Below are 25,201 nucleotides of genomic sequence, written 5' to 3'. Positions count from 1 at the left end.
AGAGAGGGGGAGGAGAGAGAGGGAGGAGAGAGGGAGGAGGGAGAGGGAGGAGAGAGAGGGAGGAGAGAAAGGGAGGAGAAAGAGGGAGATAGAGCCCAGAGAGCAAGCTGAGTGCAGAGCATGATCCATCATACTGAGACTGACAGGCTTATCCACTACCTTCCTGCCTCTCTGGGGGATGAGAGGTGGAGAGAGGAGAGGAGAGACCATAAATTAGACTGCAGCCAACCACAGCGCACAGAAATAACACCGGTACGGCGAGGCGGGACACACAGCAGACTGACCCACCAGCACTGTCCCTGTCATCGCTCACTTTGTGATTGACAGGTGCCTGTCCTATCAAAAGATCACTAGAAGACACATGTGGTTGATTCTAGCAGGAGAAGAAAGAGAAAGGACTTGTCTGACTACAGAAGTGAACATTTAAAATGAAAATAAGTCAATCTTTAATTAAAAGAAGCCGACTTAATACATTAAGTTGAATAAGTAGGGAAGACTGTTCTGGACAGCAGTGATGGAGTAATGGGTATACTAGGTATACTGTACAGTAGACTGACCCAGCCCTAGGTATACTGTACTGTAGACTGACCCAGTCCTAGGTATACTGTACTGTAGACTGACCCAGCCCTAGGTATACTGTACTGTAGACTGACCCAGTCCTAGGTATACTGTACTGTAGACTGACCCAGCCCTAGGTATACTGTACTGTAGACTGACCCAGCCCTAGGTATACTGTACAGTAGACTGACCCAGTCCTAGGTATACTGTACAGTAGACTGACCCAGTCCTAGGTATACTGTACAGTAGACTGACCCAGCCCTAGGTATACTGTACTGTAGACTGACCCAGCCCTAGGTATACTGTACTGTAGACTGACCCAGCCCTAGGTATACTGTATTGTAGACTGACCCAGCCCTAGGTATACTGTATTGTAGACTGACCCAGCCATAGGTATACTGTACAGTAGGCTGACCCAGCCCTAGTTATACTGTACAGTAGGCTGACCCAGCCCTAGGTATACTGTACAGTAGACTGACCCAGCCCTAGGTATACTGTACAGTAGGCTGACCCAGCCATAGGTATACTGTACAGTAGGCTGACCCAGCCCTAGGTATACTGTATTGTAGACTGACCCAGCCCTAAGTATACTGTACAGTAGGCTGACCCAGCCATAGGTATACTGTACAGTAGGCTGACCCAGCCCTAGTTATACTGTACAGTAGGCTGACCCAGCCCTAGGTATACTGTACTGTAGACTGACCCAGCCCTAGGTATACTGTACTGTAGACTGACCCAGCCCTAGGTATACTGTACAGTAGACTGACCCAGTCCTAGGTATACTGTACAGTAGACTGACCCAGTCCTAGGTATACTGTACAGTAGACTGACCCAGCCCTAGGTATACTGTACTGTAGACTGACCCAGCCCTAGGTATACTGTACTGTAGACTGACCCAGCCCTAGGTATACTGTATTGTAGACTGACCCAGCCCTAGGTATACTGTATTGTAGACTGACCCAGCCATAGGTATACTGTACAGTAGGCTGACCCAGCCCTAGTTATACTGTACAGTAGGCTGACCCAGCCCTAGGTATACTGTACAGTAGACTGACCCAGCCCTAGGTATACTGTACAGTAGGCTGACCCAGCCATAGGTATACTGTACAGTAGACTGAGCCAGCCATAGGTATACTGTATTGTAGACTGAGCCAGCCCTAGGCATACTGTACTGTAGACTGAGCCAGCCCTAGGTATACTGTACTGTAGACTGAGCCAGCCCTAGGTATACTGTACTGTAGACTGACCCAGTCCTAGGTATACTGTACTGTAGACTGACCCAGCCCTAGGTATACTGTACATCATAGCACAGAGACGGCACTTGTGAAGGTGGTAATTTACATTATAATGGCATCGGACCGAGGCTCTGCATCGGTCTTCGTGCTCCTAGACCTTAGTGGTGCTTTTGATTCCGTCGATCACCACATTCTTTTGGAGAGATTGGAAACCCAAATTGGTCTACACGGACAAGTTCTGGCCTGGTTTAGATCTTATCTGTCGGAAAGATATCAGTTTGTCTCTGTGAATGGTTTGTCCTCTGACAAATCAACTGTACATTTTGGTGTTCCTCAAGGTTCCGTTTTGGGACCACTATTGTTTTCACTATATATTTTACTTCTTGGGGATGTTATTCGAAAAAACATAATGTTAACTTTCACTGCTATGCGGATGACACACAGCTGTACATTTCAATGAAACATGGTGAAGCCACAAAATTGCCCTCGCTGGAAGCCTGTGTTTCATACATAAGGAAGTGGATGGCTGCAAACTTTCTACTTTTAAACTCGGACAAAACAGAGATGCTTGTTCTAGGTCCCAAGAAACAAAGAGATCTTCTGTTGAATCTGACAATTAATCTTAATGGTTGTACAGTCGTCTCGAATAAAACTGTGAAGGACCTCGCCGTTACTCTGGACCCTGATCTCTCTTTTGAAGAACATATCAAGACCATTTCAAGGACAGCTTTTTTCCATCTACGTAACATTGCAAAAATCAGAAACTTTCTGTCCAAAAATGATGCAGAAAAATGAATCCATGCTTTTGTCACTTCTAGGTTAGACTACTGCAATGCTCTACTTTCCGGCTACCCGGGTAAAGCACTAAATAAACTTCAGTTAGTGCTAAATACGGCTGCTAGAATCCTGACTAGAACCAAAAAAAATTATCATATTACTCCAGTGCTAGCCTCCCTACACTGGCTTCCTGTCAAAGCAAGGGCTGATTTCAAGGTTTTACTGCTAACCTACAAAGCATTACATGGGCTTGCTCCTACCTATCTCTCTGATTTGGTCTTGCCGTACATACCTACACGTACGCTACGGTCACAAGACGCAGGCCTCCTAATTGTCCCTAGAATTTCTAAGCAAACAGCTGGAGGCAGGGCTTTCTCCTATAGAGCACAATTTTTATGGAACGGTCTGCCTACCCATGTCAGAGACGCAAACTCGGTCTCAACCTTTAAGTCTTTACTGAAGACTCATCTCTTCAGTGATGAGTGTAGTCTGGCCCAGAGTGGGAAGGTGAACGGAAAGGCTCTGGAGCAACGAACCGCCCTTGCTGTCTCTGCCTGGCCGGTTCCCCTCTTTCCACTGGGATTCTCTGCCTCTAACCCTATTATAGGGGCTGAGTCACTGGCTTACTAGGGCTCTCTCATGCCGTCCCTGGAAGGGGTGCGTCACCTGAGTGGGTTGATTCACTGATGTGGTCATCTTGTCTGGGTTGGCGCCCCCCTTGGGTTGTGACATGGCGGAGATCTTTGTGGGCTATACTCAGCCTTGTCTCAGGATGGTAAGTTGGTGGTTGAAGATATCCCTCTAGTGGTGTGGGGGCTGTGCTTTGGCAAAGTGGGTGGGGTTATATCCTTCCTGTTTGGCCCTGTCCGGGGGTGTCCTTGGATGGGGCCACAGTGTCTCCTGACCCCTCCAGTCTCAGCCTCTAGTATTTATGCTGCAGTAGTTTATGTGTCGGGGGGCTAGGGTCAGTTTGTTATATCTGGAGTACTTCTCCTGTCCTATTCGGTGTCCTGTGTGAATCTAAGTGTGCGTTCTCTAATTCTCTCCTTCTCTCTTTCTTTCTCTCTCTCGGAGGACCTGAGCCCTAGGACCATGCCTCAGGACTACCTGACATGATGACTCCTTGCTGTCCCCAGTCCACCTGACCATGCTGCTGCTCCAGTTTCAACTGTTCTGCCTTAGGTATACTGTACAGTAGACTGACCCAGCCCTAGGTATACTGTACAGTAGACTGACCCCGCCCTAGGTATACTGTACTGTAGACTGACCCAGCCATAGGTATAATGTACAGTAGACCGATCCAGCCCTAGGTATACTGTACAGTAGGCTGACCCAGCCCTAGTTATACTGTACAGTAGGCTGACCCAGCCCTAGGTATACTGTACTGTAGACTGACCCAGCCCTAGGTATACTGTACTGTAGACTGACCCAGCCCTAGGTATACTGTACAGTAGACTGACCGAGCCCTAGGTATACTGTACAGTAGACTGACCCAGCCCTAGGTATACTGTACAGTAGACTGACCCAGCCATAGGTATACTCACCCAGGCTCTTGGGAAGCAGGTTCTTGATGAACTCAGCGTGGTCTCCTACGTGCAGGACGCTGTAGATGCTGGTGTTCATCAGCTCCTCCTGGTTATACAGCAGGTACTGGGTCACGTTCTCAGACACAAACACAATGTTACCCTCCATATTCACCACGAAGAAGAACCCGTCCAGGGCCTGGAGGGGGAAGAAAAATAATATACGTATATTTAAATGTTGACATTGTTTTCTTCAACTTTCTAGCTTTTCAAAATATCTACAAGAGACCAAAGGAGAGGGAGAGGTTTGAGTAGAGACCAAGGGAGACAAAGAGGTTTGAGTAGAGACCAAAGGAGACAAAGAGGTTTGAGTAGAGACCAAGGGAGACAAAGAGGTTTGAGTAGAGACCCAAGGGAGACAAAGAAGTTTGAGTAGAGACCAATGGAGACAAAGAGGTTTAAGTAGAGACCAATGGAGACAAAGAGGTTTGAGTAGAGACCAAGGGAGAGGAAGAGGTTTGAGTAGAGACCAAAGGAGAGGGAGAGGTTTGAGTAGAGACCAAGGGAGACAAAGAGGTTTGAGTAGAGACCAAAGGAGAGGGAGAGGTTTGAGTAGAGACCAATGGAGACAAAGAGGTTTGAGTAGAGACCAAGGAAGAGGGAGAGGTTTGAGTAGAGACCAAGGGAGAGGAAGAGGTTTGAGTAGAGACCAAGGGAGGGGGAGAGGTTTGAGTAGAGACCAAGGGATGGGGAGAGGTTTGAGTAGAGACCAGGGGAGGGGGAGAGGTTTGAGTAGAGACCAAGGAAGAGGGAGAGGTTTGAGTAGAGACCAAGGGAGAGGGAGAGGTTTGAGTAGAGACCAAGGGAGAGGGAGAGGTTTGAGTAGAGACCAAGGGAGAGATTGAGTAGAGACCAAGGGAGAGGGAGAGGATTTGAGTAGAGACCAAGGGAGGGGGAGAGGTTTGAGTAGAGACCAAGGAAGGGGGAGAGGTTTGAGTAGAGACCAAGGAAGATGGAGAGGTTTGAGTAGAGACCAAGGAAGGGGGAGAGGTTTGAGTAGAGACCAAGGGAGAGGGAGAGGTTTGAGTAGAGACCAAGGAAGAGGTTTGAGTAGAGAGCAAGGGAGAGGGAGAGGTTTGAGTAGAGACCAAGGGAGGGGGAGAGGTTTGAGTAGAGACCAATGGAGACAAAGAGGTTTGAGTAGAGACCAAGGAAGAGGGAGAGGTTTGAGTAGAGACCAAGGGAGAGGAAGAGGTTTGAGTAGAGACCAAGGGAGGGGGAGAGGTTTGAGTAGAGACCAAGGGAGAGGGAGAGGTTTGAGTAGAGACCAAGGGAGAGGGAGAGGTTTGAGTAGAGACCAAGGGAGAGATTGAGTAGAGACCAAGGGAGAGGGAGAGGATTTGAGTAGAGACCAAGGGAGGGGGAGAGGTTTGAGTAGAGACCAAGGAAGGGGGAGAGGTTTGAGTAGAGACCAAGGAAGATGGAGAGGTTTGAGTAGAGACCCAAGGGAGACAAAGAGGTTTGAGTAGAGACCAATGGAGACAAAGAGGTTTAAGTAGAGACCAATGGAGACAAAGAGGTTTGAGTAGAGACCAAGGAAGAGGAAGAGGTTTGAGTAGAGACCAAGGGAGGGAAAGAGGTTTGAGTAGAGACCAAGGGAGACAAAGAGGTTTGAGTAGAGACCAAGGGAGAGGAAGAGGTTTGAGTAGAGACCAAAGGAGAGGGAGAGGTTTGAGTAGAGACCAAGGGAGAAAAAGAGGTTTGAGTAGAGACCAAAGGAGAGGGAGAGGTTTGAGTAGAGACCAATGGAGACAAAGAGGTTTGAGTAGAGACCAAGGAAGAGGGAGAGGTTTGAGTAGAGACCAAGGGAGAGGAAGAGGTTTGAGTAGAGACCAAGGGAGGGGGAGAGGTTTGAGTAGAGACCAAGGGAGAGGGAGAGGTTTGAGTAGAGACCAAGGGAGAGGGAGAGGTTTGAGTAGAGACCAAGGGAGAGATTGAGTAGAGACCAAGGGCGAGGGAGAGGAATTGAGTAGAGACCAAGAAGGGGGAGAGGTTTGAGTAGAGACCAAGGAAGGGGGAGAGGTTTGAGTAGGTTTGAGAAGAGACCAAGGGAGGGGGAGAGGTTTGAGTAGAGAACAAGGAAGGGGGAGAGGTTTGAGTAGAGACCAAGGGAGAGGGAGAGGTTTGAGTAGAGACGAAGGAAGAGGTTTGAGTAGAGACCAAGGGAGAGGGAGAGGTTTGAGTAGAGACCAAGGGAGGGGGAGAGGTTTGAGTAGAGACCAAGGAAGGGGGAGAGGTTTGAGTAGAGACCAAGGAAGGGGGAGAGGTTTGAGTAGAGACCAAGGAAGGGGGAGAGGTTTGAGTAGAGACCAAGGAAGATGGAGAGGTTTGAGTAGAGACCAAGGAAGGGGGAGAGGTTTGAGTAGAGACCAAGGGAGAGGGAGAGGTTTGAGTAGAGACCAAGGAAGAGGTTTGAGTAGAGAGCAAGGGAGAGGGAGAGGTTTGAGTAGAGACCAAGGGAGGGGGAGAGGTTTGAGTAGAGACCAAGGGAGAGGGAGTGGTTTGAGTAGAGACCAAGGAAGAGGGAGAGGTTTGAGTAGAGACCAAGGGAGATAATTGAGTAGAGACCAAGGAAGAGGGAAAGGTTTGAGTAGCAACCAAGGAAGAGGGAGAGGTTTGAGTAGAGATCAAGGCAGAGGGAGAGGTTTGAGTAGCGACCAAGGGAGAGGGAGAGGTTTGAGTAGCAACCAAGGGAGAGGGAGAGGTTTGCGTAGAGACCAAGGGAGAGGTTTGAGTAGAGACCAAGGAAGAGGGAGAGGTTTGAGTAGAGACCAAGGGAGAGGTTTGAGTAGACACCAAGGAAGAGGAGGCTTGAGTAGAGACCCAAGGGAGGGAAAGAGGTTTGAGTAGAGACGAAGGAAGAGGGAGATGTTTGAGTAGAGACCAAGGAAGAGGGAGAGGTTTGAGTAGAGACCAAGGGAGAGGTTTGAGTAGAGACCCAAGGAAGAGGGAGAGGTTTGAGTAGAGACCAAGGGAGAGGTTTGCGTAGAGACCAAGGGAGAGGGAGAGGTTTGAGTAGAGACCAAGGGAGAGGGAGAGGTTTGCGTAGAGACCAAGGAAGAGGGAGAGGTTTGAGTAGAGACCAAGATAGAGAATTGAGTAGAGACCAAGGGAGAGGGAGAGGTTTGAGTAGAGACCAAGGGAGGGGGAGAGGTTTGAGTAGAGACCAAGGAAGGGGGAGAGGTTTGAGTAGAGACCAAGGGAGAGGGAGAGGTTTGAGTAGAGACGAAGGAAGAGGTTTGAGTAGAGACCAAGGGAGAGGGAGAGGTTTGAGTAGAGACCAAGGGAGGGGGAGAGGTTTGAGTAGAGACCAAGGGAGGGGGAGAGGTTTGAGTAGAGACCAAGGGAGGGGAAGAGGTTTGAGTAGAGACCAAGGAAGGGGGAGAGGTTTGAGTAGAGACCAAGGAAGATGGAGAGGTTTGAGTAGAGACCAAGGAAGGGGGAGAGGTTTGAGTAGAGACCAAGGGAGCGGGAGAGGTTTGAGTAGAGACCAAGGAAGAGGTTTGAGTAGAGAGCAAGGGAGAGGGAGAGGTTTGAGTAGAGACGAAGGAAGAGGGAGATGTTTGAGTAGAGACCAAGGAAGAGGGAGAGGTTTGAGTAGAGACCAAGGGAGAGGTTTGCGTAGAGACCAAGGGAGAGGGAGAGGTTTGAGTAGAGACCAAGGGAGAGGGAGAGGTTTGAGTAGAGACCAAGGGATAGGTTTGCGTAGAGACCAAGGGAGAGGGAGAGGTTTGAGTAGAGACCAAGGGAGAGGGAGAGGTTTGAGTAGAGACCAAGGGAGATGGAGAGGTTTGAGTAGAGAACAAGGGAGAGGGAGAGGTTTGAGTAGAGACCAAGGAAGATGGAGAGGTTTGAGTAGAGACCAAGGGAGGGGGAGAGGTTTGAGTAGAGACCAAGGAAGAGGGAGAGGTTTGAGTAGAGACCAAGGGAGAGGGAGAGGTTTGAGTAGAGACCAAGGAAGAGGGAGAGGTTTGAGTAGAGACCAAGGGAGAGATTGAGTAGAGACCAAGGGAGAGGGAGAGGTTTGAGTAGAGACCAAGGGAGGGGTAGAGGTTTGAGTAGAGACCAAGGGAGGGGAAGAGGTTTGAGTAGAGACCAAGGAAGGGGGAGAGGTTTGAGTAGAGACCAAGGAAGATGGAGAGGTTTGAGTAGAGACCAAGGAAGGGGGAGAGGTTTGAGTAGAGACCAAGGGAGAGGGAGAGGTTTGAGTAGAGACCAAGGAAGAGGTTTGAGTAGAGAGCAAGGGAGAGGGAGAGGTTTGAGTAGACACCAAGGGAGGGGGAGAGGTTTGAGTAGAGACCAAGGGAGAGGGAGAGGTTTGAGTAGAGACCAAGGAAGAGGGAGAGGTTTGAGTAGAGACCAAGGGAGATAATTGAGTAGAGACCAAGGAAGAGGGAAAGGTTTGAGTAGCGACCAAGGAAGAGGGAGAGGTTTGAGTAGAGATCAAGGCAGAGGGAGAGGTTTGAGTAGCGACCAAGGGAGAGGGAGAGGTTTGAGTAGCAACCAAGGGAGAGGGAGAGGTTTGCGTAGAGACCAAGGGAGAGGTTTGAGTAGAGACCAAGGAAGAGGGAGAGGTTTGAGTAGAGACCAAGGGAGAGGTTTGAGTAGACACCAAGGAAGAGGAGGTTTGAGTAGAGACCCAAGCGAGGGAAAGAGGTTTGAGTAGAGACGAAGGAAGAGGGAGATGTTTGAGTAGAGACCAAGGAAGAGGGAGAGGTTTGAGTAGAGACCAAGGGAGAGGTTTGAGTAGAGACCCAAGGAAGAGGGAGAGGTTTGAGTAGAGACCAAGGGAGAGGTTTGCGTAGAGACCAAGGGAGAGGGAGAGGTTTGAGTAGAGACCAAGGGAGAGGGAGAGGTTTGCGTAGAGACCAAGGAAGAGGGAGAGGTTTGAGTAGAGACCAAGAGAGAGAATTGAGTAGAGACCAAGGGAGAGGGAGAGGTTTGAGTAGAGACCAAGGGAGGGGGAGAGATTTGAGTAGAGACCAAGGAAGGGGGAGAGGTTTGAGTAGAGACCAATGAAGATGGAGAGGTTTGAGTAGAGATCAAGGAAGGGGGAGAGGTTTGAGTAGAGACCAAGGGAGAGGTTTGCGTAGAGACCAAGGGAGAGGGAGAGGTTTGAGTAGAGACCAAGGGAGAGGGAGAGGTTTGCGTAGAGACCAAGGAAGAGGGAGAGGTTTGAGTAGAGACCAAGAGAGAGAATTGAGTAGAGACCAAGGGAGAGGGAGAGGTTTGAGTAGAGACCAAGGGAGGGGGAGAGGTTTGAGTAGAGACCAAGGAAGGGGGAGAGGTTTGAGTAGAGACCAATGAAGATGGAGAGGTTTGAGTAGAGACCAAGGAAGGGGGAGAGGTTTGAGTAGAGACCAAGGGAGAGGGAGAGGTTTGAGTAGAGACCAAGGAAGGGGGAGAGGTTTGAGTAGAGACCAAGGGAGAGGGAGAGGTTTGAGTAGAGACGAAGGAAGAGGTTTGAGTAGAGACCAAGGGAGAGGGAGAGGTTTGAGTAGAGACCAAGTGAGAGGGACAGGTTTGAGTAGAGACCAAGGGAGATGGAGAGGTTTGAGTAGAGACCAAGGGAGATGGAGAGGTTTGAGTAGAGACCAAGGAAGAGGGAGAGAGTTTTGAGTAGAGACCAAGGAAGAGGGAGAGGTTTGAGTAGAGACCAAGGGAGAGGGAGAGGTTTGAGTAGAGACCAAGGAAGAGGGAGAGGTTTGAGTAGAGACCAAGGGAGAGGGATAGGTTTGAGTAGAGACCAAGGAAGAGGGAGAGGTTTGAGTAGAGACCAAGGGAGAGATTGAGTAGAGACCAAGGGAGAGGGAGAGGTTTGAGTAGAGACCAAGGGAGAGATTGAGTAGAGACCAAGGGCGAGGGAGAGGAATTGAGTAGAGACCAAGAAGGGGGAGAGGTTTGAGTAGAGACCAAGGAAGGGGGAGAGGTTTGAGTAGGTTTGAGAAGAGACCAAGGGAGGGGGAGAGGTTTGAGTAGAGAACAAGGAAGGGGGAGAGGTTTGAGTAGAGACCAAGGGAGAGGGAGAGGTTTGAGTAGAGACGAAGGAAGAGGTTTGAGTAGAGACCAAGGGAGAGGGAGAGGTTTGAGTAGAGACCAAGGGAGGGGGAGAGGTTTGAGTAGAGACCAAGGAAGGGGGAGAGGTTTGAGTAGAGACCAAGGAAGGGGGAGAGGTTTGAGTAGAGACCAAGGAAGGGGGAGAGGTTTGAGTAGAGACCAAGGAAGATGGAGAGGTTTGAGTAGAGACCAAGGAAGGGGGAGAGGTTTGAGTAGAGACCAAGGGAGAGGGAGAGGTTTGAGTAGAGACCAAGGAAGAGGTTTGAGTAGAGAGCAAGGGAGAGGGAGAGGTTTGAGTAGAGACCAAGGGAGGGGGAGAGGTTTGAGTAGAGACCAAGGGAGAGGGAGTGGTTTGAGTAGAGACCAAGGAAGAGGGAGAGGTTTGAGTAGAGACCAAGGGAGATAATTGAGTAGAGACCAAGGAAGAGGGAAAGGTTTGAGTAGCAACCAAGGAAGAGGGAGAGGTTTGAGTAGAGATCAAGGCAGAGGGAGAGGTTTGAGTAGCGACCAAGGGAGAGGGAGAGGTTTGAGTAGCAACCAAGGGAGAGGGAGAGGTTTGCGTAGAGACCAAGGGAGAGGTTTGAGTAGAGACCAAGGAAGAGGGAGAGGTTTGAGTAGAGACCAAGGGAGAGGTTTGAGTAGACACCAAGGAAGAGGAGGCTTGAGTAGAGACCCAAGGGAGGGAAAGAGGTTTGAGTAGAGACGAAGGAAGAGGGAGATGTTTGAGTAGAGACCAAGGAAGAGGGAGAGGTTTGAGTAGAGACCAAGGGAGAGGTTTGAGTAGAGACCCAAGGAAGAGGGAGAGGTTTGAGTAGAGACCAAGGGAGAGGTTTGCGTAGAGACCAAGGGAGAGGGAGAGGTTTGAGTAGAGACCAAGGGAGAGGGAGAGGTTTGCGTAGAGACCAAGGAAGAGGGAGAGGTTTGAGTAGAGACCAAGATAGAGAATTGAGTAGAGACCAAGGGAGAGGGAGAGGTTTGAGTAGAGACCAAGGGAGGGGGAGAGGTTTGAGTAGAGACCAAGGAAGGGGGAGAGGTTTGAGTAGAGACCAAGGGAGAGGGAGAGGTTTGAGTAGAGACGAAGGAAGAGGTTTGAGTAGAGACCAAGGGAGAGGGAGAGGTTTGAGTAGAGACCAAGGGAGGGGGAGAGGTTTGAGTAGAGACCAAGGGAGGGGGAGAGGTTTGAGTAGAGACCAAGGGAGGGGAAGAGGTTTGAGTAGAGACCAAGGAAGGGGGAGAGGTTTGAGTAGAGACCAAGGAAGATGGAGAGGTTTGAGTAGAGACCAAGGAAGGGGGAGAGGTTTGAGTAGAGACCAAGGGAGCGGGAGAGGTTTGAGTAGAGACCAAGGAAGAGGTTTGAGTAGAGAGCAAGGGAGAGGGAGAGGTTTGAGTAGAGACGAAGGAAGAGGGAGATGTTTGAGTAGAGACCAAGGAAGAGGGAGAGGTTTGAGTAGAGACCAAGGGAGAGGTTTGCGTAGAGACCAAGGGAGAGGGAGAGGTTTGAGTAGAGACCAAGGGAGAGGGAGAGGTTTGAGTAGAGACCAAGGGATAGGTTTGCGTAGAGACCAAGGGAGAGGGAGAGGTTTGAGTAGAGACCAAGGGAGAGGGAGAGGTTTGAGTAGAGACCAAGGGAGATGGAGAGGTTTGAGTAGAGAACAAGGGAGAGGGAGAGGTTTGAGTAGAGACCAAGGAAGATGGAGAGGTTTGAGTAGAGACCAAGGAAGAGGGAGAGGTTTGAGTAGAGACCAAGGAAGAGGGAGAGGTTTGAGTAGAGACCAAGGGAGAGGGAGAGGTTTGAGTAGAGACCAAGGAAGAGGGAGAGGTTTGAGTAGAGACCAAGGGAGAGATTGAGTAGAGACCAAGGGAGAGGGAGAGGTTTGAGTAGAGACCAAGGGAGGGGTAGAGGTTTGAGTAGAGACCAAGGGAGGGGAAGAGGTTTGAGTAGAGACCAAGGAAGGGGGAGAGGTTTGAGTAGAGACCAAGGAAGATGGAGAAGTTTGAGTAGAGACCAAGGAAGGGGGAGAGGTTTGAGTAGAGACCAAGGGAGAGGGAGAGGTTTGAGTAGAGACCAAGGAAGAGGTTTGAGTAGAGAGCAAGGGAGAGGGAGAGGTTTGAGTAGACACCAAGGGAGGGGGAGAGGTTTGAGTAGAGACCAAGGGAGAGGGAGAGGTTTGAGTAGAGACCAAGGAAGAGGGAGAGGTTTGAGTAGAGACCAAGGGAGATAATTGAGTAGAGACCAAGGAAGAGGGAAAGGTTTGAGTAGCGACCAAGGAAGAGGGAGAGGTTTGAGTAGAGATCAAGGCAGAGGGAGAGGTTTGAGTAGCGACCAAGGGAGAGGGAGAGGTTTGAGTAGCAACCAAGGGAGAGGGAGAGGTTTGCGTAGAGACCAAGGGAGAGGTTTGAGTAGAGACCAAGGAAGAGGGAGAGGTTTGAGTAGAGACCAAGGGAGAGGTTTGAGTAGACACCAAGGAAGAGGAGGTTTGAGTAGAGACCCAAGCGAGGGAAAGAGGTTTGAGTAGAGACGAAGGAAGAGGGAGATGTTTGAGTAGAGACCAAGGAAGAGGGAGAGGTTTGAGTAGAGACCAAGGGAGAGGTTTGAGTAGAGACCCAAGGAAGAGGGAGAGGTTTGAGTAGAGACCAAGGGAGAGGTTTGCGTAGAGACCAAGGGAGAGGGAGAGGTTTGAGTAGAGACCAAGGGAGAGGGAGAGGTTTGCGTAGAGACCAAGGAAGAGGGAGAGGTTTGAGTAGAGACCAAGAGAGAGAATTGAGTAGAGACCAAGGGAGAGGGAGAGGTTTGAGTAGAGACCAAGGGAGGGGGAGAGATTTGAGTAGAGACCAAGGAAGGGGGAGAGGTTTGAGTAGAGACCAATGAAGATGGAGAGGTTTGAGTAGAGATCAAGGAAGGGGGAGAGGTTTGAGTAGAGACCAAGGGAGAGGTTTGCGTAGAGACCAAGGGAGAGGGAGAGGTTTGAGTAGAGACCAAGGGAGAGGGAGAGGTTTGCGTAGAGACCAAGGAAGAGGGAGAGGTTTGAGTAGAGACCAAGAGAGAGAATTGAGTAGAGACCAAGGGAGAGGGAGAGGTTTGAGTAGAGACCAAGGGAGGGGGAGAGGTTTGAGTAGAGACCAAGGAAGGGGGAGAGGTTTGAGTAGAGACCAATGAAGATGGAGAGGTTTGAGTAGAGACCAAGGAAGGGGGAGAGGTTTGAGTAGAGACCAAGGGAGAGGGAGAGGTTTGAGTAGAGACCAAGGAAGGGGGAGAGGTTTGAGTAGAGACCAAGGGAGAGGGAGAGGTTTGAGTAGAGACGAAGGAAGAGGTTTGAGTAGAGACCAAGGGAGAGGGAGAGGTTTGAGTAGAGACCAAGGGAGAGGGACAGGTTTGAGTAGAGACCAAGGGAGATGGAGAGGTTTGAGTAGAGACCAAGGGAGATGGAGAGGTTTGAGTAGAGACCAAGGAAGAGGGAGAGAGTTTTGAGTAGAGACCAAGGAAGAGGGAGAGGTTTGAGTAGAGACCAAGGGAGAGGGAGAGGTTTGAGTAGAGACCAAGGAAGAGGGAGAGGTTTGAGTAGAGACCAAGGGAGAGGGATAGGTTTGAGTAGAGACCAAGGAAGAGGGAGAGGTTTGAGTAGAGACCAAGGGAGAGATTGAGTAGAGACCAAGGGAGAGGGAGAGGTTTGAGTAGAGACCAAGGGAGGGGGAGAGGTTTGAGTAGAGACCAAGGGAGGGGGAGAGGTTTGAGTAGAGACCAAGGAAGGGGGAGAGGTTTGAGTAGAGACCAAGGAAGATGGAGAGGTTTGAGTAGAGACCAAGGAAGGGGGAGAGGTTTGACTAGAGACCAAGGGAGAGGGAGAGGTTTGAGTAGAGACCAAGGAAGAGGTTTGAGTAGAGAGCAAGGGAGAGGGAGAGGTTTGAGTAGACACCAAGGGAGGGGGAGAGGTTTGAGTAGAGACCAAGGGAGAGGGAGAGGTTTGAGTAGAGACCAAGGAAGAGGGAGAGGTTTGAGTAGAGACCAAGGGAGATAATTGAGTAGAGACCAAGGAAGAGGGAAAGGTTTGAGTAGCGACCAAGGAAGAGGGAGAGGTTTGAGTAGAGATCAAGGCAGGGGGAGAGGTTTGAGTAGCGACCAAGGGAGAGGGAGAGGTTTGAGTAGCAACCAAGGGAGAGGGAGAGGTTTGCGTAGAGACCAAGGGAGAGGTTTGAGTAGAGACCAAGGAAGAGGGAGAGGTTTGAGTAGAGACCAAGGGAGAGGTTTGAGTAGACACCAAGGAAGAGGAGGTTTGAGTAGAGACCCAAGGGAGGGAAAGAGGTTTGAGTAGAGACGAAGGAAGAGGGAGATGTTTGAGTAGAGACCAAGGAAGAGGGAGAGGTTTGAGTAGAGACCAAGGGAGAGGTTTGAGTAGAGACCCAAGGAAGAGGGAGAGGTTTGAGTAGAGACCAAGGGAGAGGTTTGCGTAGAGACCAAGGGAGAGGGAGGGGTTTGAGTAGAGACCAAGGGAGAGGGAGAGGTTTGCGTAGAGACCAAGGAAGAGGGAGAGGTTTGAGTAGAGACCAAGAGAGAGAATTGAGTAGAGACCAAGGGAGAGGGAGAGGTTTGAGTAGAGACCAAGGGAGGGGGAGAGATTTGAGTAGAGACCAAGGAAGGGGGAGAGGTTTGAGTAGAGACCAATGAAGATGGAGAGGTTTGAGTAGAGATCAAGGAAGGGGGAGAGGTTTGAGTAGAGATCAAGGGAGAGGGAGAGGTTTGAGTAGAGACCAAGGAAGAGGGAGAGGTTTGAGTAGAGACCAAGGGAGATAATTGAGTAGAGACCAAGGAAGAGGGAAAGGTTTGAGTAGCGACCAAGGAAGAGGGAGAGGTTTGAGTAGAGATCAAGGCAGGGGGAGAGGTTTGAGTAGCGACCAAGGGAGAGGGAGAGGTTTGAGTAGCAACCAAGGGAGAGGGAAAGGTTTGCGTAGAGACCAAGGGAGAGGTTTGAGTAGAGACCAAGGAAGAGGGAGAGGTTTGAGTAGAGACCAAGGGAGAGGTTTGAGTAGACACCAAGGAAGAGGAGGTTTGAGTAGAGACCCAAGGGAGGGAAAGAGGTTTGAGTAGAGACGAAGGAAGAGGGAGATGTTTGAGTAGAGACCAAGGAAGAGGGAGAGGTTTGAGTAGAGACCAAGGGAGAGGTTTGAGTAGAGACCCAAGGAAGAGGGAGAGGTTTGAGTAGAGACCAAGGGAGAGGTTTGCGTAGAGACCAAGGGAGAGGGAGGGGTTTGAGTAGAGACCAAGGGAGAGGGAGAGGTTTGCGTAGAGACCAAGGAAGAGGGAGAGGTTTGAGTAGAGACCAAGAGAGAGAATTGAGTAGAGACCAAGGGAGAGGGAGAGGTTTGAGTAGAGACCAAGGGAGGGGGAGAGATTTGAGTAGAGACCAAGGAAGGGGGAGAGGTTTGAGTAGAGACCAATGAAGATGGAGAGGTTTGAGTAGAGATCAAGGAAGGGGGAGAGGTTTGAGTAGAGATCAAGGGAGAGGGAGAGGTTTGAGTAGAGACGAAGGAAGAGGTTTGAGTAGAGACCAAGGGAGAGGGAGAGGTTTGAGTAGAGACCAAGGGAGAGGGACAGGTTTGAGTAGAGACCAAGGGAGGGGAAGAGGTTTGAGTAGAGACCAAGGGAGAGGAAGAGGTTTGAGTAGAGACCAAGGGAGAGGAAGAGGTTTGAGTAGAGACCAATGAAGAGGGAGAGGTTTGAGTAGAGACCAAGGGAGAGAATTGAGTAGAGATCAAGGGAGAGGTTTGAGTAGAGACCAAGGGAGAGGGAGAGGTGTGAGTAGAGACCAAGGAAGAGGGAGAGGTTTAAGTAGAGACCAAGGAAGAGGGAGAGGTTTGAGTAGAGACCAAGGGAGAGGTTTGAGTAGAGACCAAGGAAGAGGGAAAGGTTTGAGTAGCGACCAAGGAAGAGGGAGAGGTTTGAGTAGAGATCAAGGCAGAGGGAGAGGTTTGAGTAGCGCCCATGGGAGAGGGAGAGGAGGTTTGAGTAGAGACCAAGGGAGAGGGAGAGGTTTGAGTAGATACCAAGGAAGAGGGAGAGGTTTGAGTAGAGACCAAGGAAGAGGGAAAGGTTTGAGTAGCGACCAAGGAAGAGGGAGAGGTTTGAGTAGAGATCAAGGCAGAGGGAGAGGTTTGAGTAGCGCCCAAGGGAGAGGGAGAGGTTTGAGTAGCGACCAAGGGAGAGGGAGAGATTTGAGTAGACACCAAGGGAGAGGGAGAGGTTTGAGTAGAGACCAAGGGAGTTGTTTGAGTAGAGACCAAGGAAGAGGGAGAGGTTTGAGTAGAGACCAAGGGAGAGGTTTGAGTACACACCAAGGGAGGGGAGGTTTTAGTAGAGACCAAGGAAGAGGAGGTTTGAGTAGAGACCCAAGGGAGGGAAATAGGTTTGAGTAGAGACCAAGGAAGAGGGAGAGGTTTGAGTAGAGACCAAGGGAAAGGTTTGAGTAGAGACCAAGGGAGAGGGAGAGGTTTGAGTAGAGACCAAGGGAGAGAGAGAGGTTTGAGTAGAGACCAAGGGAGAGGGAGAGGTTTGAGTAGAGACCAAGGGAGAGGGAGAGGTTTGAGTAGAGACCAAGGGAGAGGTTTGCGTAGAGACCAAGGGAGAGGGAGAGGTTTGAGTAGAGACCAAGGGAGAGGGAGAGGTTTGAGTAGAGACCAAGGGAGATGGAGAGGTTTGAGTAGAGACCAAGGGAGAGGGAGAGGTTTGAGTAGAGACCAAGGAAGATGGAGAGGTTTGAGTAGAGACCAAGGAAGATGGAGAGGTTTGAGTAGAGACCAAGGAAGAGGGAGAAGTTTGAGTAGAGACCAAGGAAGAGGGAGAGGTTTGAGTAGAGACCAAGGGAGAGGGAGAGGTTTGAGTAGAGACCAAGGAAGAGGGAGAGGTTTGAGTAGAGACCAAGGAAGAGGGAGAGGTTTGAGTAGAGACCAAGGGAGAGGGAGAGGTTTGCGTAGAGACCAAGGGAGAGGGAGAAGTTTGAGTAGAGACCAAGGGAGAGGTTTGAGTAGAGACTAAGGGAGAGGTTTGAGTAGAGACCAAGGAAGAGGGAGAGGTTAGAGTAGAGACCAAGGAAGAGGGAAAGGTTTGAGTAGAGACCAAGGGAGATGGAGAGGTTTGAGTAGAGACCAAGGGAGAGGGAGAGGTTTGAGTAGAGACCAAGGAAGATGGAGAGGTTTGAGTAGAGACCAAGGAAGATGGAGAGGTTTGAGTAGAGACCAAGGAAGAGGGAGAAGTTTGAGTAGAGACCAAGGAAGAGGGAGAGGTTTGAGTAGAGACCAAGGGAGAGGGAGAGGTTTGAGTAGAGACCAAGGAAGAGGGAGAGGTTTGAGTAGAGACCAAGGAAGAGGGAGAGGTTTGAGTAGAGACCAAGGGAGAGGGAGAGGTTTGCGTAGAGACCAAGGGAGAGGGAGAAGTTTGAGTAGAGACCAAGGGAGAGGTTTGAGTAGAGACTAAGGGAGAGGTTTGAGTAGAGACCAAGGAAGAGGGAGAGGTTAGAGTAGAGACCAAGGAAGAGGGAAAGGTTTGAGTAGAGACCAAGGGAGAGGGAGAGATTTGAGTAGAGACCAAGGAAGAGGGAGAGGTTTGAGTAGAGACTAAGGGAGAGGTTTGAGTAGAGACTAAGGGAGAGGTTTGAGTAGAGACTAAGAGAGAGGTTTGCGTAGAGAGAGAGAGAGAGAGAGAGAGAGAGAGAGAGAGAGAGAGAGAGAGAGAGAGAGAGAGAGAGAAGTAGGCAGTGAAGTATGGGGTCCAATCTCAAATAATGAATTTAACAAATGGGACAAACATCCAATTGAAATACTGCATGCAGAGTTTTGCAAGACTGTATCGCAAGTGCAAAAGAAAAACTCCAAATAAGGCATGTTTGGGCCAATACCCCCTCCTCATTCGAATAGAAAAAAGAGACATCAAATTTTACAACCACATAAGAACAAGTGACCCCAAAACATTCCATCACACAGCTCTACAATGTCAAGAGATGAAACAAGAGAAGAGTCCCCTCAGCCAGCTGGTTCTGAGGCTCAGTTCACCAACCCAAACCAACCCCATAGAGCCTCAGGACAGCACTCAGAAAATCTGGCCCAACCAAATCATCACAAAACAAAAATAAAAATATATCACCTATTGGAAAGACACCACAAAAAAATCAAAGAAAACTTCATTGGATCTAAACAGACAGTAAGTACTTGGTGGCTGATAGAAAACTGAGGAAAACATTGACTAGGTAGAGACTCAGTGAGCACAGTCTGGCTATAGAGACCGGTCGTCACAGACAAACCTGGCTGCCCAGAGAGGACAGTCTGGATATAGAGACCGGTCGTCACAGACAAACCTGGCTGCCCAGAGAGGACAGTCTGGCTATAGAGACCGGTCGTCACAGACAAACCTGGCTGCCCAGAGAGGACAGTCTGGATATAGAGACCGGTCGTCACAGACAAACCTGGCTGCCCAGAGAGGACAGTCTGGCTATAGAGACCGGTCGTCACAGACAAACCTGGCTGCCCAGAGAGGACAGTCTGGCTATAGAGACCGGTCGTCACAGACAAACCTGGCTGCCCAGAGAGGACAGTCTGGCTATAGAGACCGGTCGTCACAGACAAACCTGGCTGCCCAGAGAGGACAGTCTGGCTATAGAGACCGGTCGTCACAGACAAACCTGGCTGCCCAGAGAGGACAGTCTGGCTATAGAGACCGGTCGTCACAGACAAACCTGGCTGCCCAGAGAGGACAGTCTGGCTATAGAGACCGGTCGTCACAGACAAATCTGGCTGCCCAGAGAGGACAGTCTGGCTATAGAGACCGGTCGTCACAGACAAACCTTGCTGCCCAGAGAGGACAGTCTGGCTATAGAGACCGGTCGTCACAGACAAACCTGGCTGCCCAGAGAGGACAGTCTGGCTATAGAGACCGGTCATCACAGACAAACCTGGCTGCCCAGAGAGGACAGTCTGGCTACAGAGACCGGTTGTCACAGACAAACCTGGCTGCCCAGAGAGGACAGTCTGGCTATAAAGACCGGTCATCACAGGCCAACCTGGCTGCCCAGAGAGGACAGTCTGGCTAAAGAGACCGGTCGTCACAGACAAACCTGGCTGCCCAGAGAGGACAGTCTGGCTATAGAGACCGGTCGACACAGACAAACCTGGCTGCCCAGAGAGGACAGTCTGGCTATAAAGACCGGTCGTCACAGGCCAACCTGGCTGCCCAGAGAGGACAGTCTGGCTAAAGAGACCGGTCGTCACAGACAAACCTGGCTGCCCAGAGAGGACAGTCTGGCTATAGAGACCGGTCGACACAGACAAACCTGGCTGCCCAGAGAGGACAGTCTGGCTATAGAGACCGGTCGTCACAGACAAACCTGGCTGCCCAGAGAGGACAGTCTGGCTATAGAGACCGGTCGTCACAGAAAAACCTGGCTGCCCAGAGAGGACAGTCTGGCTATAGAGACCGGTCGTCACAGACAAACCTGGCTGCCCAGAGAGGACAGTCTGGCTATAGAGACCGGTCGTCACAGACAAACCTGGCTGCCCAGAGAGGACAGTCTGGCTATAGAGACCGGTCGTCACAGACAAACCTGGCTGCCCAGAGAGGACAGTATGGCTATAGAGACCGGTCGTCACAGACAAATCTGGCTGCCCAGAGAGGACAGTCTGGCTATAGAGACCGGTTGTCACAGACAAACCTTGCTGCCCAGAGAGGACAGTCTGGCTATAGAGACCGGTCGTCACAGACAAACCTGGCTGCCCAGAGAGGACAGTATGGCTATAGAGACCGGTCGTCACAGACAAATCTGGCTGCCCAGAGAGGACAGTCTGGCTATAGAGACCGGTCGTCACAGACAAACCTGGCTGCCCAGAGAGGACAGTCTGGCTATAGAGACCGGTCGTCACAGACAAACCTGGCTGCCCAGAGAGGACAGTCTGGCTATAGAGACCGGTCATCACAGACAAACCTGGCTGCCCAGAGAGGACAGTCTGGCTACAGAGACCGGTTGTCACAGACAAACCTGGCTGCCCAGAGAGGACAGTCTGGCTATAAAGACCGGTCATCACAGGCCAACCTGGCTGCCCAGAGAGGACAGTCTGGCTAAAGAGACCGGTCGTCACAGACAAACCTGGCTGCCCAGAGAGGACAGTCTGGCTATAGAGACCGGTTGTCACAGACAAACCTGGCTGCCCAGAGAGGACAGTCTGGCTATAGAGACCGGTCGTCACAGACAAACCTGGCTGCCCAGAGAGGACAGTCTGGCTATAGAGACCGGTCATCACAGACAAACCTGGCTGCCCAGAGAGGACAGTCTGGCTATAGAGACCGGTCGTCACAGACAAACCTGGCTGCCCAGAGAGGACAGTCTGTGCTCACTCTGTTCCAGGGGAGAGGTAGAGACAGAGCTGCATTTCCTATTACACTGTGACAAATACTCAGACCAAAGAGAATATTTCTTTCCCAAAATTATAATTCAATACAAAGAATTTGAAACTTTAAAAAATGAAGGAAAAAATCAAATATTTATTGGGTGAAAAGCAAAAATGTGCCGTTTTGGCAGCCAAATATGTGTCCTCCTGCCACAACCTGAGGGACAGCCAGTGAAAAGTGCAAAGTAATGTCAATAATATTTCCCATCTTGTTTTGTTTTGTCTTCATACCAGGTCATGTGTCTTCTCAGTCATGTTGACACTGGTCTACTACCAGGTCATGTGTCTTCTCAGTCATGTTGACACTGGTCTACTACCAGGTCATGTGTCTTCTCAGTCATGTTGACACTGGTCCACTACCAGGTCATGTGTCTTCTCAGTCATGTTGACACTGGTCTACTACCAGGTCATGTGTCTTCTCAGTCATGTTGACACTGGTCTACTACCAGGTCATGTGTCTTCTCAGTCATGTTGACACTGGTCTACTACCAGGTCATGTGTCTTCTCAGTCATGTTGACACTGGTCTACTACCACGTCATGTGTCTTCTCAGTCATGTTGACACAGGCTAGCTAACTGACAGGCTGACAGACTAGCTAGCTGACAGGCTAGCTAACTGACTGGCTAGCTAGCTGACAGGCTAGCTAACTGACTGGCTAGCTAACTGACTGGCTAGCTAACTGACTGATAGGCTGACTGGCTAGCTAACTGACAGGCTGACTGGCTAGCTAACTGACTGGCTAGCTAACTGACAGGCTGACTGGCTAGCTAACTGACAGGCTAGCTAACTGACAGGCTAGCTAAATGACTGGCTAGCTAACTGACTGACAGGCTGACTGGCTAGCTAATTGACAGGCTGACTGGCTAGCTCACTGACAGGCTAGCTCACTGACAGGTTGACGGGCTATCTAACTGACAGGCTGACTAGCTAACTGACAGTCTAGCTGACAGGCTGACTGGCTAGCTAACTGACTGACAGGCTGACTGGCTAGCTAAACTGACTGACAGGCTGACTGGCTAGCTAACTGACTGGCTAGCTAGCTAGCTAACTGACAGGCTGACTGGCTGGCTAGCTAACTGACAGGCTGACTGGCTAGCTAGCTAACTGACTGGCTGACTGGCTGGCTAGCTAACTGACAGGCTGACTGGCTGGCTAGCTAACTGACAGGCTGACTGGCTAGCTAGCTAACTGACAGGCTAACTGGCTGGCTAGCTAACTGACAGGCTGACTGGCTGGCTAGCTAACTGACAGGCTGACTGGCTAGCTAACTGACTGGCTAGCTAACTGACAGGCTGACTGGCTGGCTAGCTAATTGACAGGCTGACTATTTGACTGACAGCCATGCTGAGTTAGTGTGTCCTCTCCCTTCCTGGTCATTTTCTGCAGACAAATGAAGCAGAAATGTGCACTATGATTTCATCTGGTTGTAAATCACTGGTCTGCTGTGGTGTTTCTCCACTGCTGTGATAACATCTGGTTGTAAATCACGAGTCTGCTGTAGTGTGCTGAGCAACGTCCCCGTTGTCCGACGCAGGCGACAGACCGCCATACGCACAGCTACTGAAGTGCCTCTGACGTCTAATGGCCAAGCAACACCCACAGCCTCGCTGCCTGCCGGCCTGATGAATCAGTTCATTCAGCCCTCTCTTCCCTCCTCCCATTCCGCTATTCCCTCTGTTCACTGTGAGACGTCTCCTGTCAGGATAATATTTATAGCTCTAGAGGTCCACCGTCACTGAATCCACATGCAACTCTGCTAAATATAGCCACTTTTCCTCTCTCCCCCTCTCCCCTGCCTCCCTCTCTCCCTCTCCCCTGCCTCCCTCTCCCCTGCCTCTCTCTCTCCCTCTCCCCTGCCTCTCTCTCCCCCTCTCCCCTGCCTCCCTCTCTCCCTCTCCCCTGCCTCTCTCTCCCCCTCTCCCCTGCCTCCCTCTCTCCCTCTCCCCTGCCTCCCTCTCCCCTGCCTCCCTCTCTCCCTCTCCCCTGCCTCCCTCTCTCCCTCTCTCCCCTGACTCCCTCTCTCCCCCTCTCCCCTGCCTCCCTCTCTCCCCCTCTCCCCTGCCTCCCTCTCCCCTGCCTCCCTCTCTCCCCCTCTCCCCTGCCTCCCTCTCCCCTGCCTCCCTCTCTCCCTCTCCCCTGTCTCTCTCTCCCTCTCCCCTGCCTCCCTCTCTCCCTCTCCCCCGCCTCCCTCACCTCCCTCTCCCCTGCCTCCCTCTCCCCTGCCTCCCTCTCCCCTGCCTCCCTCTCCCCTGCCTCTCTCTCTCCCTCTCCCCTGCCTCCCTCTCTCCCTCTCCCCTGCCTCCCTCTCTCCTGCCTCCCTCTCCTCTGCCTCCCTCTCCCCCGCCTCCCTCTCTCCTCTGCCTCCCTCTCCCCCGCCTCCCTCTCTCCCTCTCCCCCGCCTCCCCCTCCCCTGCCTCCCTCTCTCCCTCTCCCCTGCCTCCCTCTCCCCTGCCTCCCTCTCTCCCTCTCCCCTGCCTCCCTCTCTCCCTCTCCCCTGCCCTTCCCTCTTCCCCTTCTCTCCCTCCTGCCCTTCCCTCTTCCCCCTTCTCTCCCTCCTGCCTGCTTTCCCATCTGTTGGCTGCCGGTGGATGGAGGGACGGACAGGGAGACCAGCGCTTCACACCCACACTCTCTGAGTACAGACTCTGTTAGCTCGCTCCATAGGCTGTCGGGCAGGAAACGCCCCCACGTGTCAGCATGCAAAAGCAACCTTGGTTTTGAATGAACTACCTGGATATAACCCAGCCTAACCCAACCCAGCTCGGCCCAGCCCAGCCTAACCCAACCCAGCCCAACCCAACCCAGCCGACCCAGCCCAGCCCAACCCAACCCAGCCCGGCCCTACCCGGCCCAACCCAGCCCGGACTAGCCCAGCAGTAGCAGCAGCTCTCAGACTCACCTCCAGCATCATTGGTCCGAGAGCCTCCTTGTCGATGACGGATTGGCCCGTTGATGAGATGTCCGCCTTCTGTACCTCCTCCTCATTGGCTGCTGCTGCTTTCTCTGTGGGAAAGAAAGACAAATCAGAATCATGTTTCTTTCTTTACCTCAAATGTCCTCACAGCCCCATCAGCAGCCCCATCAACAGCCTCATCAACAGCCCCATCAACAGCCTCCTCAACAGCCCCATCAACAGCCCCGTCAACAGCCCCGTCAACAGCCTCCTCAACAGCCTCATCAACAGCCCCATCAACAGCCCCATCAACAGCCCCATCAACAGCCCCATCAACAGCCCCATCAACAGCCCCATCAACAGCCTCATCAACAGCCCCATCAACAGCCCCATCAACAGCCCCATCAACAGCCTCATCAACAGCCCCATCAACAGCCTCAACAGCCCCATCAACAGCCTCAACAGCCCCATCAACAGCCTCATCAACAGCCTCATCAACAGCCTCATCAACAGCCCCATCAACAGCCCCATCAACAGCCTCATCAACAGCCTCCTCAACAGCCCCATCAACAGCCCCATCAACAGCCCCATCAACAGCCCCGTCAACAGCCTCCTCAACAGCCCCATCAACAGCCCCATCAACAGCCCCCATTTAACATTTTCATCAGCAGCCCCATCAACAGCCTCATCAACAGCCCCATCAACAGCCCCATCAACAGCCCCGTCAACAGCCCCATCAACAGCCCCATCAACAGCCCCGTCAACAGCCTCCTCAACAGCCCCATCAACAGATATAAACCTTAAAACAGAGAGACAAAGACTGGCTGTAGTCTGAGCGAAATGGCACCCTAGTACCTCGAGCCCATCAAAAGTAGTGCACTACAAATGTAATAGTCATTTGGATCGCTCAGCTGCATCCTCTTCCTTCTTCCTGTTTAATAGAGATTCAGTTAGACCATTAAAAGAAACAGCTTGAGGATCTCTTTTAACATTTACTCTTCCTTCTTCCTGTTTAATAGAGATTCAGTTAGACCGTTAAAAGAAACAGCTTGAGGATCTCTTTTAACATTTACTCTTCCTTCTTCCTGTTTAATAGAGATTCAGTTAGACCATTAAAAGAAACAGCTTGAGGATCTCTTTTAACATCTACTCTTCCTTCTTCCTGTTTAATAGAGATTCAGTTAGACCATTAAAAGAAACAGCTTGAGGATCTCTTTTAACATCTACTCTTCCTTCTTCCTGTTTAATAGAGATTCAGTTAGACCATTAAAAGAAACAGCTTGAGGATCTCTTTTAACATTTACTCTTCCTTCTTCCTGTTTAATAGAGATTCAGTTAGACCGTTAAAAGAAACAGCTTGAGGATCTCTTTTAACATCTACTCTTCCTTCTTCCTGTTTAATAGAGATTCAGTTAGACCATTAAAAGAAACAGCTTGAGGATCTCTTTTAACATCTACTCTTCCTTCTTCCTGTTTAATAGAGATTCAGTTAGACCATTAAAAGAAACAGCTTGAGGATCTCTTCTAACATTTACTCTTCCTTCTTCCTGTTTAATAGAGATTCAGTTAGACCGTTAAAAGAAACAGCTTGAGGATCTCTTTTAACATCTACTCTTCCTTCTTCCTGTTTAATAGAGATTCAGTTAGACCATTAAAAGAAACAGCTTGAGGAT

General features: G+C 50.8%; 1 protein-coding gene across 1 annotated transcript in view; it reads right to left on the bottom strand.

The window, feature by feature from the left end:
• LOC110536532 (nuclear receptor coactivator 2) overlaps positions 1-25,201 on the bottom strand; it is a 216,400-nt gene that overhangs the window by 70,697 nt on the left and 120,502 nt on the right. Inside the window, exons 4-5 of the mRNA XM_090189179.1 lie at positions 23,535-23,638; positions 4,115-4,292 (exon numbers count right to left, since the gene is read on the bottom strand). Of these exons, the coding sequence (XP_090045305.1) occupies positions 4,115-4,292; positions 23,535-23,638 (282 nt within the window). The remainder of the gene's footprint in view (positions 1-4,114; positions 4,293-23,534; positions 23,639-25,201) is intronic.

This window comes from Oncorhynchus mykiss, chromosome 11 (assembly GCF_057628025.1).
Source record: "Oncorhynchus mykiss isolate SJ-2025 chromosome 11, ASM5762802v1, whole genome shotgun sequence".
Taxonomy (NCBI): Eukaryota; Metazoa; Chordata; class Actinopteri; order Salmoniformes; family Salmonidae; genus Oncorhynchus; species Oncorhynchus mykiss.
Note: the sequence above shows the minus strand (reverse complement) of the source record. Positions and strands in the feature narration are given on the sequence as shown.